Below are 18,975 nucleotides of genomic sequence, written 5' to 3'. Positions count from 1 at the left end.
ACAAGATTAGATTATAATGTCTATACAAACATTCAAATACATAACCGATATAATTTAAGATACTTGAAACATTACGTAGAATGAATTCATATTTCGAACTTAATTCCTACGGTAACTGATGATTTAGAGAACGGTGACCAAGATAGTGTTAATGTAATCAATGCTTGAATACAACTTTCTACTCATATGGAGTTATTCTGGAAATTATGTCGCTCTATGCAGCTTTGGTGGCTCTTAAAAGAGCCGTTGTGGGTTGAATCAGACGCGGGTTTAAGCGCGCTCTCCGCGGATGCGGCGGGCCAGCTGAATATCTTTGGGCATGATGGTGACCCTCTTGGCGTGGATGGCGCACAGGTTGGTGTCCTCGAACAGCCCGACCAAATAAGCCTCGCTGGACTCCTGCAGGGCCATGACAGCGGAGCTCTGGAAGCGAAGGTCCGTCTTGAAGTCCTGCGCGATTTCTCTCACCAGCCGCTGGAAGGGCAGTTTGCGGATCAGCAGCTCGGTGGACTTCTGATAGCGGCGGATCTCCCGCAGAGCCACGGTCCCGGGCCGGTAACGGTGAGGCTTCTTGACGCCGCCGGTGGCCGGAGCGCTCTTACGGGCGGCTTTAGTAGCGAGCTGCTTCCTCGGGGCTTTACCACCGGTGGATTTACGAGCGGTCTGCTTGGTTCTCGCCATTGCTGCGGTCTTCTTCTCTCTGTCCTGCTTGCGCTAGCCTGGAAATACGGCTCTCTGTGTTACACACGCCCGGTTTTAAAGCATTGTAGCGCCACGAGCTCGACGTGTCGCGATGGTGCAGGCCTCGTGATTGGTTAGTACGTGACGTCTGCGCATGAGTGCCAGCCAATGACTGCGCGTTTCCTCTTTTCAAACAAGCGGAGAGTTTCCCGCTCGAGCTGTTTTGTTCCGTTGACTACTTTGCGCGCCTTTACACTCACAATGTTGTATTTGTTTGTTATTAAATACTCGCCTTAATTCCCAGTGGTTAGTGCAGATCTCGGATTTTGACAAAATCACATTACAGTCTGTATAAAAGCACTGCAGCGAGACACACTAGGGTTTCCATCCTCCCCGTGACATAGGGGATCAGTAGATCAGCCCTGCTTACTAAAGGGGGCAAAGACCCAGAGTAACATTGATTGATCAATTTCCGTTTCCCCGAAGCCGATATGTAGATTACTTTATTTTGAATGATCATTTATTCAATATATTATCAGAGCTTAGCAAACAACTATATTTTAAGATTAGGGAAGATGGATTGGTGGTAAACACACATTAGGTGATCATCATGTGCTTATAACATGCACAACGTCAACTGTAACGTTAATCGTCGAGGTAACTTCTAGTCGTTAGGTGGGTCATTCTACCTCTTAACCAAAAGCGTTTATGCGGTTTGTAAATATTAACAGAGAAAATCGCTCGTTGACAGATAAAATAGGTGGCTCTTAAAAGAGCCTTTGTTTCAGTAACCAAGTCTTCGATCTGTTTACTTAGATTTGGCGGGTTTCTCGGTCTTCTTGGGCAACAGCACGGCCTGGATGTTGGGCAGCACGCCGCCCTGAGCGATGGTCACTCGGCCAAGAAGTTTGTTGAGCTCCTCGTCGTTGCGCACCGCCAGCTGTAGGTGACGGGGAATGATGCGGGTCTTCTTGTTGTCCCGAGCGGCGTTTCCAGCCAGCTCCAGGATCTCAGCGGTGAGGTACTCGAGCACCGCCGCCAGATATACAGGAGCTCCGGCACCGACGCGCTCGGCGTAGTTTCCTTTGCGCAGAAGCCTGTGAACACGGCCGACGGGGAACTGCAGTCCCGACCTGGAGGAGCGAGTCTTAGCCTTTGCTCTGGCTTTACCACCGGTTTTGCCTCTGCCGCTCATGTTCAATTCAGATATTACGGTCGAATGTAGTAAAATCATGTCAGCGTGTCTCCACATACTGTCTTTAAACGAGAGTGCCAGTCGCCCATTGGTTTAGAGTCTGTAAAGATTCAAACCAATCACTGAACTTCCCTCCGAAGCCCAACCCCCTTTCTGGTGGGTTTATTATGCACACGTATTAATGACCTTTAAGACAGAAAGATGAATGAAACCATAGAAATATAAAATTATATATATGTGACCTGATCCAGCAAAATGAGTCACAGTGACCCAAATTAAAAAATTGAGATTTTGGTATTAATGGAAAGAGGAGACCATAAGCTTTCAATTGATATCCTAGTCAAAGTCATACCTTGAATGGTTGTAAAGATATACACATTTGAATTATGGTCGTCTGCCCTCTTTTTCCAATTGAAAACCTGAGAAAATCGATTTTAAAGTTTTTTGCCCGTTTTTTGTTGATATCTTTCAAAATCCATTACATTTAAAGGGATAAACTATATTTTACAGCTTAATTTGACCAAAGAAATTAATATATAAATGCTATTAAACCAGGCTGAAGCTCAAATTATTTAAAAAAATTTTTATTTGAATAAATAATTTAACAGTAGGCCTACCTTTTACAAAAATGTACTAAAATCAGAAAGATTGAACAGAGGTGCTACATTTTTGCTTGAGAGAGAGGTGTGTGTGTGTGTGTGTGTGTGTGTGTGTGTGTGTGTGTGTGTGTGTGTGTGTGTGTGTGTGTGTGTGTGTGTGAGAGAGAGAGAGAGAGAGAGAGAGAGAGAGAGAGAGAGAGAGAGAGAGAGAGAGAGAGAGAGAGAGAGAGAGAGAGAGAGAGAGTGAGAGGCAGAGAGACAAGGAAACAGAGATCAAATAATGCTAGTCTATGCAATCATATCTTAGTGTAGGCTAGTTGACAATAACAGCGTAACAAATTCATAACGGAGATACCAACAGTAATTAATCAAACACATTGTAATGGATTCTGCTTGCAGATAAATAGCTACACTCATTCACCTTTGTCAATCACGTTATGTCAATCACACGTGCACACTACGAAACTTTCATCCGTTATATAAAAACAATCGTAAGTTTTTCGCATCCGTAGCAAGCAGTTTGAATGGTGTTTTGACAATTCGGAGCCACCGAATCAATCCGAAAAAAACGCATACGAAAAAAACGCGGACTCAGTGTGCAATGGCCAAGGGGGCTTGATGACGCTTTGGCAACTTTGCTCACTTTTGACAGCGACATTTCTCAAATTAATAATATTTAATGTTTCTGAGGAGATCTGCTAGCTTGTTTATTACACAGAGCGCTCGCTGCGAGTCTGACAGGAGGGTGGCTGGACCAATCGCGTGCCGGTCAGTTGAAACGGCTTCCCATCGACAAATGATCAGCATTTGTGTACATTTCTAAGCTTTTTGATTGGTTCTATACAACGTGTAACACCATTTAAAGAGCAGAGATAGTGACATTTCAGGGGATACCCGGGAAATGCTCAGAGGTGACGAGAGGAGTTGAGAAAAGCAATGTTCATTTCCAGCGAATTTAGTAAAACTTTGTACACTTTAATAGTAATTTAAATACCTTTACTCAATTATCTGGACTATGAAACTTTGGGAGATTATTTTTGAATGTCTGTTCTTTGAAATTAGCACAAAAAAAAAAAAATCTATTATTTCATTGTTTTTCCACATAATCGGCCCATATCTTAAAATAGAACGTTGCGACTTCCGACTCATTTCGCCAGATCGGGTCACATATATATATATATATACGGGTGTTTCTGCAACTACAGGCACTTTTAAGTCCCAACAGTGACATTTTTTATTTATGTTCAAATTTGACATTTGATGTTTCATAAATATATCCACAGTGCCATTACACACCTTGACAAAAAATATAATTACTGATTAATGTGATTAAATATAATATTATGAAGCATTTATAGCTCAAAACACCATTTTTGTTAATGTCCCACACCTGTGGTCTCAATGTTGAGATACATAAAATAATTTGTTTAATATACAGATTCATTTACAGCACCTTAAAATTCTTTGTATTATTTACTGATCATTTTTATGATTTTTTTAACTAAATGTGCCTGTCCCACACTTTTGAGTCCTTACCGCAACAATGAAAAAAAGCTTTTATTATGAAGTTTTATCGAACCCAAACAAGTCTAGTTTCTCTGGAAACAGAAATTATCACTTGAGCACATTGCTGACAGACTGGGCCACCACACTACCTCACTCACAAGATACCAAAAAAATAAGGTAAACATCATCTTTTCTGCTCTAGTATTTATTGTGCGTCCTTACCATTCAGCTTAATAATTGTGTATTTTGAACTACATTTTAAAAATAAATGTATATTACTGTTGAATTCATGTATGTTAAGATGCTAAGAGTCAAAACTAATGTGGTAGGCCTTGCTAGCTGCCAATTAGCTAAAATATTAGCAAAAATGTAATTTCCGCAACATGTCTTTACCGCAGCAAATTTAGGTGTTGCGGTAGAGACAAATTTAAGGTTTACTGTATATTAAATTACTAATATTCAGTATATTATTAGTACTGAAGCATATATTAGTATATATATTAGTATATAAACATGAATCATTAACTTTAGGATACAATATTTTTGAAGCAGTTAAAAGAGTAAGAGTTAATTAAAATAGTTATTTACTGCAAAACTGCTACTATCTTTTAAACATGCAATACCTTTTGTTTTATGTAGCATGTTTCTTTTTTTCTTTTTTTTCTTTTTTTTTACAGTAGCCTGTTTTTGATTTCGTGGCAGTTTAACATTGTGTCCTTACCGACACAAGATGTCATTACCGCAGCACTGCTCTATTTTCTTTCTTTTTTTCACATTTTCATTTGCAAAAAATATTTTTACACTTAAGCTGAGATGATTAACACATTGAAATTGCAACATCTGTCATAAAAAATTAAATATGTCATCTTTTGTGTGTATGGAAACAATTGACATCTAAGGTTACTGTACATTTTTTGGTTTAAATGGATATTGGATATTATTCTTCCAAAAGTGCTGCACCTTTCACACACACACACACACACACACACACAGAGAAAGAGAGAGACTATATTCTGGGCACATTGACCGTCTGATACTGTACAGTATTATGTTCCTATTGTAATATTGGAGTTTAATCAGTGCCCATATTGTTGAATGTGGGTTGTTTGTATTGTCACAATTCTCCAGCATAGTGTGTGAATATATTCTGTCTGTACTGTGTTATACAACATCCTATTTACTGTGATCACTGTCTGAACCCTCTTCAGCTTTTTTTTTTTTTTTGGCCATTTACAATAAATTTCTTATATACAAATAATGGATAACATGACTTGAAGTTCAGAAAGAATGAGTCCAAGAGGTCAATATCACATACTTGCTTTCAAAATTAACACAAATCATACGAGTTTTGCTCTCATTCAGATTTAGTGGGATTCTTAAAAGAGCCGTTGAGGAACAAAAACACTGGACTTTATTTCTTTTTGGGCGCTGCCTTTTTAGGCTTGGCGGCTTTAGGTTTTGCAGTCTTAGGTTTAGCAGTCTTTGCCTTTTTAGGGCTCTTGGCTGCTTTCTTAGCGACTGCTGGCTTCTTTGCCTTCTTGGGGCTCTTCGTCGCCTTCTTAGCGGTCTTGGCTGCGGTCTTCTTGGCCTTTTTGGGCGATTTCTTGGCGGCGGGCTTCTTTGCCGCTGCGCTCTTGGGCTTCTTGGCAACAACGGGTTTCTTGGCCGCGGGCTTCTTCGCTTTAGTTTCATCGGAGACTAAAATAAGCGAAAGGAAATGTTTATTTTGCCTTTGTCAGATCAAATCCAAGGCGAGCATCAGCCACGGGGAAAAGACGCGTGTAAATTTGATGGATAAGTGAAAAGGTTGATAAAAGCCTGAACGCCTGAACACACTCTGTGTGACTCTGTGTGTTCAGCAAACATTCTGAAATAGACTTTAATTAAATCAGCATCAGTGAGGGGCGTGATGAGGCTTTCATACAGATGTTGTTTTGGGCAGCTTGAAGCACACGGACATCATCCGGAGGCTCGAGTCTCACTGTGACTCATGTCTGGTCAGCAGATGATCTGTCAATAATAATGATTGGTATAATATATATATATATGCCTATATATATATAGATATAATTTTACTAAGCTGATGTACATCATATAACGTAAATAAAACGTCCCTTGTTAAACAGGGATTAAAGAGGACACTGGAGCTGAAGAGCTGATAATAACTACAATGATGTTGAAACATTTTAAATTTAAACATTCAAAAACAATTATGAATAATAATTTTCCTCATGATCCACTATATTAGTGAGGAGATTTTGAGCCTCACACATAAAACCAAATATAGCCTACACCATCTCTCTGTAACCCTGAACCAAAACTGAGAAAACTTTTCGGCCTGAAACAACATACTTTGGACATGTGCTTAAACGGATACTTTTGTTCTTAAAAATTATTGAACCATTGAGTTGTGTTGTTCATAAACTAATAGTATCAGGGTTTCCATCTTTGCTTGCCTGGTTGGAGTGAGATTTTGAGGACATAAATGACAAGAGCTTTTAAGGATCCAACAATTCATTTTTAGTTTCAGAGTGTGACAACGAATTGGGGCATCCTTCCTTCTTTATAGTTGTTCCTCGAGGCTAAATGAAGATATGTCTTAGCCATAACCAACACATTGTTTAGTTTGTCTAACATATTTAGTCATATTATATCCTTGAATGGAGACCTTCTGTCTTGGTCATACACTTAGTCACACATTAACTTTTGTCAGGTCATATACAACGACATCCACATTCATAAGGATATGTATATCGACACTATATATATTAATCTAATTACCATCATATTTCTAAGATTCTATAAATATAATTAAATGCCAACATAAAGAACATATTAAATTTCTTCCACATTGAATTGAAAGAGAAATGTTCTCAGCTTGACTTTTCTGTCTCTCCGTTTTTATCTTTATAGACCCTCTCTTCGTCTGTAACATGCTGACTTTGGAGAAATGTGGAGAGGGGAGAAGCTGTTCATCTCTTGTATTCTTCGTGTGTGTGTGAGAGAGAACCAGCCTTCTCCTTATAGACTTGTTTTTCTCTTTGTCTTGCTTTCTATATGATGTAAAAATGTATATTCGTTACAGTTACTTGAATAAAAGCTAACATGCTGAATAAGTTTTGTGAACAGAGATTGGCTACATGTTTATGACTCTTTCTGTGGATCCATGTCATTCTTGAGTGAAAGAGAGACTGAGAATGATGCACAGAAAAGTAGTTATTTTATAATTACCAGCCAGTCAGATTTCTTAATGACTAGTTTATTAAAAACACAAAATGTCATTTATTTTTGTATGATCTACACTATGTGGCAAAATGGTGCAGTAAAGGCCTCCATGTTATAGTATATAAAGTGTTGTAGGTCATACAATATAAGCGTGCTGGTCCACAGATGTAAAGCAGAATGATCATTTAAAGGTGATACACAGGGCAACTTTTTGAGCAATGTTGCCGTCAATGGGCAACTAGATGAGACGCAGGGCCCACGACTGATCTAAATTATCCAGATAGAAATGCATTGCCCAAGCAACAATCGCTCGGCAAGATTGCCCAACAACATTGCTCAAAAAGTTGCCCTGTATCATCTCTCTCAGAGTTACATTAGATTCTGGCCTTAAAAAGGAGCAGGTGGAGTGAGACTGTCATCAAAGGAAAAAAATATATAAATATAAGCATACATTTGTTTTTAAGCAGGTATTATTATAACTTCTAGTTAATCATTTTGAATAGAGTATACCCACAAGAAGCAGGTGGGTAAAAAAAGGATGATACAAGTCTGATCGATGTAACTCCAAAATCTAGGCTGTTGAAACTCTTCTGCTTTTGGAGTAGAAAACACTTAAAAGAATGGGAAGGACACCAAAATAAAGATATGCTATTTTCCAGCACTTAAAAAGAGAAGAATAGAAGCTCTTTATCTGAGAAGATGGGTGGCTCTTAAAAGAGCCTTTGGGGTAGTTGAAGTCAGACACGCCTCACTTTGAGCTGGTGTATTTGGTGACGGCCTTTGTGCCCTCGGACACGGCGTGTTTGGCCAGCTCTCCGGGCAGCAGCAGACGCACGGCGGTCTGGATCTCTCTGGAAGTGATGGTGGAGCGCTTGTTGTAGTGCGCGAGGCGAGACGACTCACCGGCGATGCGCTCGAAGATGTCGTTGACGAAAGAGTTCATGATGCCCATCGCCTTGGAGGAGATGCCGGTGTCAGGATGGACCTGCTTCAGGACTTTGTAGACATAGATAGCGTAGCTCTCCTTCCTGGACTTTCTGCGTTTCTTTCCTCCCTTACCGGCGGTCTTGGTGACGGCCTTCTTGGAGCCTTTCTTAGGCGCGGACTTTGCTGGTTCAGGCATGATGATGCGAGATCAAAAGACTGACGAGTTTATGTAAAATGCAGTACGATACAGAGGTCTTTATTCACTGCCCTATGCTAATTTTGAACGGGATGGGGAAAACGTCTGATTGTCTATTTTCATAGGCCAAACCCATTAACTCGTACTTCATTGGACAACTCAAAGCATCATGAGAGGAACGAGGGCCAATCACAGGCGGATAAATTATAGTCCCGCCCACCGCTCCTTGTTGAAACCATAAGTTGGAACGAAAGCCTTCCTCCAAGTTTCCTTTGTTTCTTTTCCCGCTCCTTTTATATAATATTTTTGAGAAAATACTCTGTTCTAATATTGTGGATCATCGTGTGATTTAAAAACCTCTTATAGACCCGTAGAGCGAGTTTGGGAGGAAGGAGACCAACAATGGTCAGACACGCTTTAAAAACAGTTTATTCACGGAACTTTATTGCATGAAACGATGTTGTTAAACTGTTTAAACTGCATGAATAAAGCCCATTTGACCGTTTGTGCACAATTATATAACATTTTCGTTTCTGCCATCTGTGGTACTATTTATTTCTAATTGCTTTATGTTAATTTTGTAAAACAGCATTCGTTAAATTGATTAACGTGTGTTACGTTCCCTCTCCAGTCTATTTTAAAGAGGGAGTAACAATAATAATAAAAAAAAGTTCAAATATATAAATTAACGTGAGAAAAGTCCTTTTCCTCTATCCCAGCTAATTGTTCACATTTATGTTCAAAAGATTTACACTCGGTCACAAAAGGAAACTGAAAGAGTATGCTTAATTAGTTTTTCTCTTTATTAAAGGCTTAACCAATGTATTCATAAAAACCAAAACAAACAAAGGTCAGTAAACAGGTAAACACATTTGAATTATAACCAGATCGTCAGGAGAGGGCCAGGCCAAAATAACAAACAAAACAGGGGCTTCCTAAAGTTTAAACACAGTTAAATTCCCTAACAAAAAGAAATACAAATTAAGGACAGTTATCAAATACAAAAACAATGTTACTTTTTTTTTTTTGTAGCCTACCTATCATCTGTTAAAGAAAAAAAAAAACTTGATAAGTCTCATTTAATCCTGTGTAAAGTTATTTTTGGTGGGGTGCGTCAGATTCAGAATACAAAGTGTTTTATAATTAACTCTATGGTTGACGTGATCAAAACATTGACTCTTTGTGTGGCAGAGTGTGTGGCTCTTAAAAGAGCCGTTGGGTTTGTGTAGTTTGTCCTGGTTTCAGGCGTTTATCCCCCGAAGCCGTACAGGGTGCGTCCCTGTCTCTTCAGCGCGTACACAACATCCATGGCGGTGACGGTCTTTCTCTTGGCGTGCTCGGTGTAGGTGACGGCATCGCGGATCACGTTCTCCAAAAACACCTTCAACACTCCGCGGGTCTCCTCGTATGGCGAGTGGATAGTGCCACAGATAACCTAACAAAGGAGACTGTCGTGTGACAGCTACGTGTGTGGATGTGGATAGGGTACTCCGTCAGTGCACAACGTCGTCGATAAGCCCATCGCCGTCAGCCTTGATTTTTTTTTTTTCTCAAACTTCGACTTCTTCTTCATTTTTATTGTCGTTTGGCAAACTAGCTGAGAGGTGCATTAGCGCCACCAACTAGACTGGAGTGTGTACAGGCCTACATGCTCCAGCCTTCATTAAAAGTGTTGCTGTAAAATTTAATTTTACATAGAAATTTAAAAGGACGGTAATCTAATGGATATTTATTCGAAGATATTAATGAGCTTAAATTTGTAAGTTATGTCAGCTGAGAAGTTTGTACTATAAAAAAAACACTAGGCTACTTTAGCTTTGTTGATATGATGTCTATGTCCAAATTGGTAAAAGGCTCTTTTGTAAATTAAACTAAAAGGAAGTGTGAAAATATTCTAGAAATATGACCACTGTTCAATGAACTCCTTGAGGCAAAACACTTTTACATAGTTTTAACCTCCCCTCTAGAAAGTAACCATCAAATCTTCTCTTTTTCATCTTTCCTATTTGCAGTTTGTATTTTTATGCGTTGTAAGCATAGACTATATTATGTATTCCTGTATGTTGCATTGTTAATACTGTTATACTAATATAGAGGAAAAAAATATTTCCTATTTGTTCTCTTCAGTGGAGTGATTCAATATGTCATGCTGTTTTGTTATTTCATCACATGATGGCACTGTTGCATTTTTTGTCAATTGCACAATTTAATAATGCATTTTAAGCTGAAAAAGTCGATAATATCTTGTGAGTTAATGTTTGAATATCATAAGATTGCAATTGGCATCTAGGGTGCACATTGTTAAATAATGCACAAGTGGTAATTTATTAAAAATATGACATAACGTCACTTTTGGTGATGGGCCAGCGGGAGATTTCATGCATTTAGACAATCACCATCGAGAGAGGACCACACTTTTTGCAAACAATTTATACAGTTTACAACAAATGAAGAAAAAATGTTGCCACTAGTAGGGCCTACTTCTTGTAGATTTTTATCAGTAAGGTTGTCCAAATTACTTTTTTCGGTGTTCTGTCGATTTATGCTACCGGGTTCTGCGCATGTGCGTGTTCCACAAGCGTTGTCCATTTCCCTGCCCATAAATCTGTGCAACTTTGCTGTTGGTCATGCCGTCAGGACACTGGCTGATCGTCAAAAATCATAATTAGTCTATCAGAATATGCTACCCCTGATAAATTAAATAAAGATGGCATAATATAGTTTATATTTCAACGTGCTCCCCATCTTCAAAAAAAGCATTTTTTCTTTATTGATTTAGGTAACATCAAGAATAATACTACAAATGACAATGGCATTGACAAGGTGTTTTACTTCAAATTTGCAAACAGAATTATAACACTTAATTTTGACACAGGGCTAGTCAGAACTCAGTAACCATTTCTGGTCACACTCAATTCAAATAGTCAGAATGCTGGTGGTGGCTCCACAGCCTCTGTATATTATGTAAAAAATAATTTGAAATGTTACTCTTTTATTGGTTGTGAATAATCAGATATTCAGTGTTACATCAAAGCCTTATCAGAAATAGTATCTATTTTTGGAACACAGACACATGTTTTGTCAAGTGTAAATAGGGTGTGTCCATGAAATGACCAGACCAGCAAAAAATGTAATTGTGAAAAAAAACATGTTTTATTTTAAATCAATAGTTATGTATTCAGCTATACTCATTTAAATCATATTTTATACTTTCATAAGGGCAGGTGGAGTGATGGAGGGACTCATAAGGGCAGGTGGAGTGATGGAGGGACTCATAAGGGCAGGTGGAGTGATGGAGGGACTCATAAGGGGCAGGTGGAGTGATGGAGGGACTCATAAGGGCAGGTGGAGTGATGGAGGGACTCATAAGGGCAGGTGGAGTGATGGAGGGACTCATAAGGGCATGTGGAGTGATGGAGGGACTCATAAGGGCAGGTGGAGTGATGGAGGGTCTCATAAGGGCAGGTGGAGTGATGGAGGGACTCATAAGGGCAGGTGGAGTGATGGAGGGACTCATAAGGGCAGGTGGAGTGATGGAGGGACTCATAAGGGGCAGGTGGAGTGATGGAGGGACTCATAAGGGCATGTGGAGTGATGGAGGGACTCATAAGGGCAGGTGGAGTGATGGAGGGTCTCATAAGGGCAGGTGGAGTGATGGAGGGACTCATAAGGGCAGGTGGAGTGATGGAGGGACTCATAAGGGCAGGTGGAGTGATGGAGGGTCTCATAAGGGCAGGTGGAGTGATGGAGGGACTCATAAGGGCAGGTGGAGTGATGGAGGGACTCATAAGGGCAGGTGGAGTGATGGAGGGACTCATAAGGGCATGTGGAGTGATGGAGGGACTCATAAGGGCAGGTGGAGTGATGGAGGGTCTCATAAGGGCAGGTGGAGTGATGGAGGGTCTCATAAGGGCAGGTGGAGTGATGGAGGGACTCATAAGGGCAGGTGGAGTGATGGAGGGTCTCATAAGGGCAGGTGGAGTGATGGAGGGACTCATAAGGGCAGATGGAGTGATGGAGGGTCTCATAAGGGCAGATGGAGTGATGGAGGGACTCATAAGGGCAGGAGGAGTGATGGAGGGACTCATAAGGGCAGGTGGAGTGATGGAGGGTCTCATAAGGGCAGATGGAGTGATGGAGGGACTCATAAGGGCAGATGGAGTGATGGAGGGTCTCATAAGGGCAGGTGGAGTGATGGAGGGACTCATAAGGGCAGGTGGAGTGATGGAGGGTCTCATAAGGGCAGATGGAGTGATGGAGGGACTCATAAGGGCAGATGGAGTGATGGAGGGTCTCATAAGGGCAGGTGGAGTGATGGAGGGACTCATAAGGGCAGGAGGAGTGATGGAGGGACTCATAAGGGCAGGTGGAGTGATGGAGGGTCTCATATGGGCAGGTGGAGTGATGGAGGGACTCATAAGGGCAGGAGGATTGATGGAGGGACTCATAAGGGGCAGGTGGAGTGATGGAGGGACTCATAAGGGCAGGAGGATTGATGGAGGGACTCATAAGGGGCAGGTGGAGTGATGGAGGGACTCATAAGTGCAGGTGGAGTGATGGAGGGACTCATAAGGGCAGGAGGAGTGATGGAGGGACTCATAAGGGCAGGTGGAGTGATGGAGGGACTCTTAAGGGCAGGTGGAGTGATGGAGGGACTCATAAGGGCAGGTGGAGTGATGGAGGGACTCATAAGGGCAGGAGGAGTGATGGAGGGACTCATAAGGGGCAGGTGGAGTGATGGAGGGACTCATAAGGGCAGGTGGAGTGATGGAGGGACTCATAAGGGCAGGAGGATTGATGGAGGGACTCATAAGGGCAGGTGGAGTGATGGAGGGACTCATAAGGGCAGGTGGAGTGATGGAGGGACTCATAAGGGCAGGAGGAGTGATGGAGGGTCTCATAAGTGCAGGTGGAGTGATGGAGGGACTCATAAGGGCAGGTGGAGTGATGGAGGGACTCATAAGGGCAGGAGGAGTGATGGAGGGACTCATAAGGGCAGGTGGAGTGATGGAGGGACTCATAAGGGCAGGTGGAGAGATGGAGGGTCTCATAAGGGCAGCTTGAGTGATGGAGAGATGGAGGGTCTCATAAGGGCAGGTGGAGTGATGGAGGGACTCATAAGGGCAGGTGGAGAGTTGGAGGGTCTCATAAGGGCAGGTGGAGTGATGGAGGGACTCATAAGGGCAGGTGGAGTGATGGAGGGACTCATAAGGGCAGGTGGAGTGATGGAGGGACTCATAAGGGCAGGTGGAGTGATGGAGGGTCTCATAAGGGCAGATGGAGAGATGGAGGGTCTCATAAGGGCAGGTGGAGTGATGGAGAAACTCATAAGGGCAGATGGAGTGATGGAGGGTCTCATAAGGGCAGGTGGAGAGATGGATCATGGAAGGACTCATAAGGGCAGGTGGAGTGATGGAGGGACTCATAAGGGCAGCTTGAGTGATGGAGGGACTCATAAGGGCAGGTGGAGTGATTAAGCCAAAATGGGGTTCAACCTTGAACCTTGAACCTTAACCTCTTAAATGAACCGAAACTTAGTAGTCCAGTCATTTTTATGAAAAAAGGTTGAACAAATTGCAACAGAAGCAAACTCAACTGATTTTGTATCCTCAATATGTCCTGAGTAAGGGAAAAAAAAGCCCAGAAGAATACCTTGCAATAGCATAGATTATCCAAAATAAGTATACATTTGCTAATACAATTTCTAATAAAAAAATAAAAAACGTTTCATGAAAATGAGCAGCAGCAATTGTTCAGCCAAATGGCAGCTATCACTGTTTCTGTTGGTCTGCTGTGAACTTGTACACACTATTTTTATAGGCTACACTAAAACTACATCACACTCAGTGACACAAACCAAACACACTGCCATGCTCACATACACATCAAATGGTTAAAAACACTCATCACAAGGCCTATTCAAAGACAATGGCACCATCTAGTGGATGAAAACTGCAATAGACGTTACAACAGAAACTTCAAAAACTCAATTAATTGTGGGGTTTACTTAATTAAATATTACATTGAGTGTGTTTTTACATTTATTCGTTAATAGACTATAGCTCTAACTTAAACTAAAAACTAGCTAAACAACAAGCTACATGTTTTATTTACATCAATGTTTTCCTCATATTTGACGCTGCCATAAATGTTTTGTTTTTCAATGGTTAACCATTTTAAAAACACAGCTTGAGAGGCAGTTTAATTGAGTGCTGCAAATTCAAACATGAGAACCAATCAAAAGCACCAGAACAGCAACAAACTTTACTAAACAACTGTGGCTGGAAATGGCAAAGGAAGACAATGTGCACATGAAATACACATAATGCAACAAAAAGAATATTATTCAATATATAGCCAAGCTTATTAAAGAAAATATTCATATGGCATCTTAAACATTTTCATAAGAAATTGTGATTTAATTACATATTTTACCAGTAGGCCTAACTGTAACAGATAACACTTACATTTACAGTATGTTGTAATTAAATTATTTGACTAAATTGCATGTATGTAGTTAGCCTAATCCCCAACACTGCCTGTATGTTTGTCTACAGTTGAACATTAAATGGTGTTCTTCTAGGTATAGAATCATGGGAGCTTTATATTATGAGCATTAAGTGAGGGTCTTAAGATTTTTAATTTGCTTTCTTGTACTTCAAGGACAATGTAATTGCTGAAAAAGTGCAGACATAAAGCAACATATATCTTATAACTCATAGGATTACATTGATTAGTAACGCATTTGCATGATCAAAATAATCCAAATCATTATGCAGAAATATGCATGTAAAATACTTTGTTGCCAATAAAATAACCAAAGGCAAATGCCTATAACAAATAGCCTACAGTTAATAACAGAAATTGAATGAAACAGCTCTAATACTTTATTGATTAATTTTATAAGTAACTGTAGACCTAATACAACCATTTTCACATTGTGGGGGAAGTGAAAGCATTATCTTCTGTTGGCACAGTGAATCCAAACAATAAAGCACAACACATGAACTGTGTTATGAACTGTAGGCTACTCCAGAGTTCCCAGTCGCCAGAGGAATAAAAGCATTTATAACAGGCTGTACAAGACATGACTTGAATTCACTCAATAAAGTTAAAATAAAGTTACACTGACAATGGGTATTGGTGGCGACGTACTTAGTGACGACGTGTGTCACACGGCTTTGAGGCGACGTACCTAGTTCAGACGTTGTTAGTAGGCGTTATTTTTTACTGGAATTCTAATATACGTCGCCGTGACGTCGCCACCGGAAGACGGTCCTCCTGTGACGTCGCCGCTGGTCTCCCGTCGGCAGTCCCAATCAATCCCATTCAAAAATCCACACGTTCTGGCGGCGACGGCAGGGTAGACTTCTCCTTCTCCTGGTAATCCATGATTAGGCACTAAATACTCGCCATATTCCTCGTAGATCAGCCCAGAGATGCGCTTGACGCCGCCGCGGCGAGCCAGACGACGAATGGCGGGTTTGGTGATTCCCTGGATGTTATCGCGCAATACTTTACGATGACGCTTAGCGCCTCCTTTCCCGAGTCCCTTGCCGCCTTTGCCTCTTCCAGACATGTTTCACTAACGTTTCAGCTCTACTCTTTACAGCGGAATCTGTAAAGAGCTGAAGGTGTGCGAGTAGAAATTTACATTCGCTTACAGGACCTAGTTGAAACATGCAAAGGCGGTGCTACGCAACATCATATGATACCCGTCTGTTCACCAGAGAACCGGGAGATTCATATGGTGATCGTGTAGTATTTTGTTATTGCAGGGCTTTATACAGTAACGGTAACTTATCTTATTTATATACCCCAGCTGTTCACAGGTCAGACATTTCGTGTAGAGAAACGAAGCTTTTAGAAACTTTGAATCAATTTAAAGGGGTCCCCGGATGCAAAATTCACTTTTTTTATGGTGTTTGCATATAAATGTGTCTTTCCAGTGTGTGGACACAACCACCATATAATAATAAAAAAAAATTCATTCACTCCTTTATTTTTTATCCTCAAAAAGCCTATACACTCTCAATAATCAGGTTTGGATTTTCTGAGCTCATGCTCCACCCACGACCGCTGACGGAATGTCCCGTATTAGCATATTTCCGCCCTCAGCCATTTGTATACTTTCCGCCAAGGCAGCACTTTGTAGGCTTGTTCGACTTGAACCAGCGCTGCACAGACCGATCGGTGAATGACATCAAAACACCGCGAGAGCGATTCGGGAGCAGACGCTCCATTTGCTTTTCAATCGCTCTTGCGATACTTTGATGTCATAAACCGATCGGTCTGTGCAGCACAGGTTCAAGTCGACCAAGACGTATGTGTCTTGTGTGGAAGAGAGGGGTGGGGTGAGCAGTTGCTCATTATCATTTAAAGAGACATGCACCGAAATGGTCGCTGTGAACAGACCTGTTTTTTGAGGAGGTTAAAAGGGTGTTGTTTTACACAACTATTGAGAAATTTTAACCAAAGTATATTACAAACTTTACATGAAGACCGTAAAGATTCATAGCAACTTGTTGAAAATGGGCATCCGATGACCCCTTTAACCAAAATTATTAATTGTTTCAAAGTGCTCGACACGTGCTAACGCCTGTTTTCACGTATTATTGAAAGTGTAATCTATTAATTACAAATAACACATTATCTAATACCATTAAATATGAAGAGTTTGTTTAAAGGTGCTCCAAGCGATGTTGGGTGACGTAACTTCTTATTGACGTTTGAAGTATTGTCAAACAAAACGGAGGTTAGCTCGACCCTCCCTCCTCCTCATCCCGTCCCCTCCCCCTGTAGTTTTACTGATACTTAATTCAAGGTGTAATGTCACCAAGTTAGATAAATGCTTTCATATAATGCAGAACGGAATGCAGAAAAAGAGAAACATTACTAGAAACACACGATAAAACATTTCGCCACCTGAGGTTATAACTTTAGCTCCCATACAAGGACGAAATAATAGCAAGATAACGTTAGCTTCGCATTTCCCAGTGAGCATTAACAACGGCTCCGTCGTAATCAAATTTAGTTAAAGTTGTCAAATAATAAGTTGTCAAATTTAGTCAAAGTTGTCTCTGTAAGACTGGAAAAACTGGTTGAGGAACTACCACTCCTCGAGTGGACAAAGGACCTTGCTGAAAATGAACATTTGAACTCCCACTCGTGCACGAAGGTCTCACCTCCCTCATCCTAATCTACATTTCTCCCCCTCATTCTTCACCCTTGCAGAGATTACCCAAACTCACACAAGAAACTAAACGGTTTAATGTGAATGATTATCATAGAGTATTATACATGTTTAGTATCATTTGAAATGTCTCAGTGCGACTGGTACAAATGTCTCATTTCCAAATAAGGAAAACAAAAGGTAATAAGGTTTTTAAGAGTTTAGAGATAACATACACACAAAGGAGGGTGGATGGTTAAACCCTTCTGCTCTCAGAAGGTGTTAACTCAATGCAAATTCCCACTGTTAGCAAATGGTTCCATGTAAATCAACTTCTGCCCCCAGTAAGTCTGGGACGGTGTTTAAGGTGAATTTACACTGTGGACTCATGTTTACATATGAAAATGGAGTCTGTCTATATAATGAAATGCAGCAGAGGGCTCTGGGCTTTTTCTGTACTTCAGATGAGCCCGTGAATGCTGAGTCGCCGAGACTCTCAGCTTCATGTATTTCCTAATGTCGGGTTTGTCTTCTCTTTATTCCAGAGCATTTTATGTTTTGTATTGATTATCTTTGAACTGATTATGAAATTGGAATGATAAATTTGCCTGACATAATAAATTCTTTCATTTGATTATTCTAACTGACTTTGATATTATTTCATTAGAGTTAAAAGGAATATTCAAACTTTTGCTTATATTTAATGATGCACAGAAATCATTAAAAAACCTTTTCATTTATGGAGTCAGATGAAAAACGAGAGAATACATATGAGAAATGTATTGCATTTAATCAAAAATACTTTGCCACGAGAAAAGACAGTAACACGCAGAGACCTTCACCCGCTGACCGGATGCCTCCATTGGGCCGATCGAGCCGGGCTTTACAGTCGCTGTCGCTGCTTTCCTGAGGCCATCCGGCGAGACAGCTCTAATATCCTTTTACTGCAGCTGTTGTGTTCGCCCCGCGACACTCATCCTTTGTAAAAGAGCAAATTTCGACGAAGAACACGACAGCCTCTCCATTGATGCGTCTGAAGAGGAATGGTCGGGCTCGGTTGACCCAGCCCCCTCACAGTCCTGCGCTAGTGCTAAAGCCACCAAGATTAACTCAGACGCCGAGATGATGCGCACCCTCACTACGGCCGTTTCAGACCTCGGTCTCGAATGGACTGCACCCGAGGAGCCGCATAGGAGTCGGCTGGATGGATGGTTTCTGCCAGGGCGCCAGCAGGCCCCCCGTCACAAACCAGCGCCTTTCTTCCCAGAGGTTCATGACGAACTAGCGAAGTCATGGCGCTACATTCCGCTACGCTCTCATCTGTCGGTGGCACAGCGGAAAGAGGTTATGAGAAGTTGCCGCCGCTAGAGGAAGCAGTCTCCGCCCACCTGTGTCCACCCACTGCTGCTGGCTGGAGATCTAGAGCGGTGCACCCCTCGAGGACCTGCCGGAACACCTCAGCCCTCGCCGGAAG

At 41.3% G+C, this 18,975-nt stretch overlaps 4 protein-coding genes across 4 annotated transcripts; all 4 read right to left on the bottom strand.

The window, feature by feature from the left end:
* Window positions 1–205: 205 nt before the first annotated feature.
* On the bottom strand, window positions 206–710 carry LOC130079914 (histone H3-like). The gene has a single exon (XM_056245157.1). It carries the CDS (start codon window positions 679–681, stop codon window positions 271–273), a length of 411 nt encoding a protein of 136 aa, XP_056101132.1. The 5' UTR covers window positions 682–710; the 3' UTR covers window positions 206–270.
* Window positions 711–1,378: 668 nt separating this feature from the next.
* On the bottom strand, window positions 1,379–1,892 carry LOC130079916 (histone H2A-like). The gene has a single exon (XM_056245158.1). The coding sequence runs from the start codon at window positions 1,874–1,876 to the stop codon at window positions 1,490–1,492; it is 387 nt and encodes a 128-aa protein (XP_056101133.1). The 5' UTR covers window positions 1,877–1,892; the 3' UTR covers window positions 1,379–1,489.
* A 5,992-nt stretch (window positions 1,893–7,884) lies between these two features.
* On the bottom strand, window positions 7,885–8,367 carry LOC130079912 (histone H2B). Its single transcript, XM_056245155.1, has one exon. The coding sequence runs from the start codon at window positions 8,327–8,329 to the stop codon at window positions 7,955–7,957; it is 375 nt and encodes a 124-aa protein (XP_056101130.1). The 5' UTR covers window positions 8,330–8,367; the 3' UTR covers window positions 7,885–7,954.
* Window positions 8,368–9,578: 1,211 nt separating this feature from the next.
* LOC130079913 (histone H4-like) lies at window positions 9,579–15,908 on the bottom strand. The gene is made up of 2 exons (XM_056245156.1): window positions 15,732–15,908; window positions 9,579–9,728 (listed from the first exon to the last, which is right to left on the bottom strand). The coding sequence occupies exons 1-2, from the start codon at window positions 15,906–15,908 to the stop codon at window positions 9,579–9,581; spliced, it is 327 nt and encodes a 108-aa protein (XP_056101131.1).
* Window positions 15,909–18,975: the final 3,067 nt, after the last annotated feature.

The sequence above is a fragment of the Rhinichthys klamathensis genome, unplaced genomic scaffold, assembly GCF_029890125.1.
Source record: "Rhinichthys klamathensis goyatoka isolate OS25496 unplaced genomic scaffold, OSU_Roscu_1.1 h1tg001640l_1, whole genome shotgun sequence".
In the NCBI taxonomy this organism is placed as follows: Eukaryota; Metazoa; Chordata; class Actinopteri; order Cypriniformes; family Leuciscidae; genus Rhinichthys; species Rhinichthys klamathensis.
Note: the sequence above shows the minus strand (reverse complement) of the source record. Positions and strands in the feature narration are given on the sequence as shown.

What these genes read in the sequence shown, in the direction of transcription:
- LOC130079914 (XM_056245157.1), bottom strand. Translation starts at nt 681, where the DNA reads ATGGCGAGAACCAAGCAGACCGCTCGTAAATCCACCGGTGGTAAAGCC.
- LOC130079916 (XM_056245158.1), bottom strand. Translation starts at nt 1,876, where the DNA reads ATGAGCGGCAGAGGCAAAACCGGTGGTAAAGCCAGAGCAAAGGCTAAG.
- LOC130079912 (XM_056245155.1), bottom strand. Translation starts at nt 8,329, where the DNA reads ATGCCTGAACCAGCAAAGTCCGCGCCTAAGAAAGGCTCCAAGAAGGCC.
- LOC130079913 (XM_056245156.1), bottom strand. Translation starts at nt 15,908, where the DNA reads ATGTCTGGAAGAGGCAAAGGCGGCAAGGGACTCGGGAAAGGAGGCGCT. An exon ending in AGGAATATGGCGAGTATTTA is followed by an intron (nt 9,729 to 15,731) that starts GTGCCTAATCAT and finishes CCATACGAGGAG; the next exon opens with ACCCGCGGAGTGTTGAAGGT.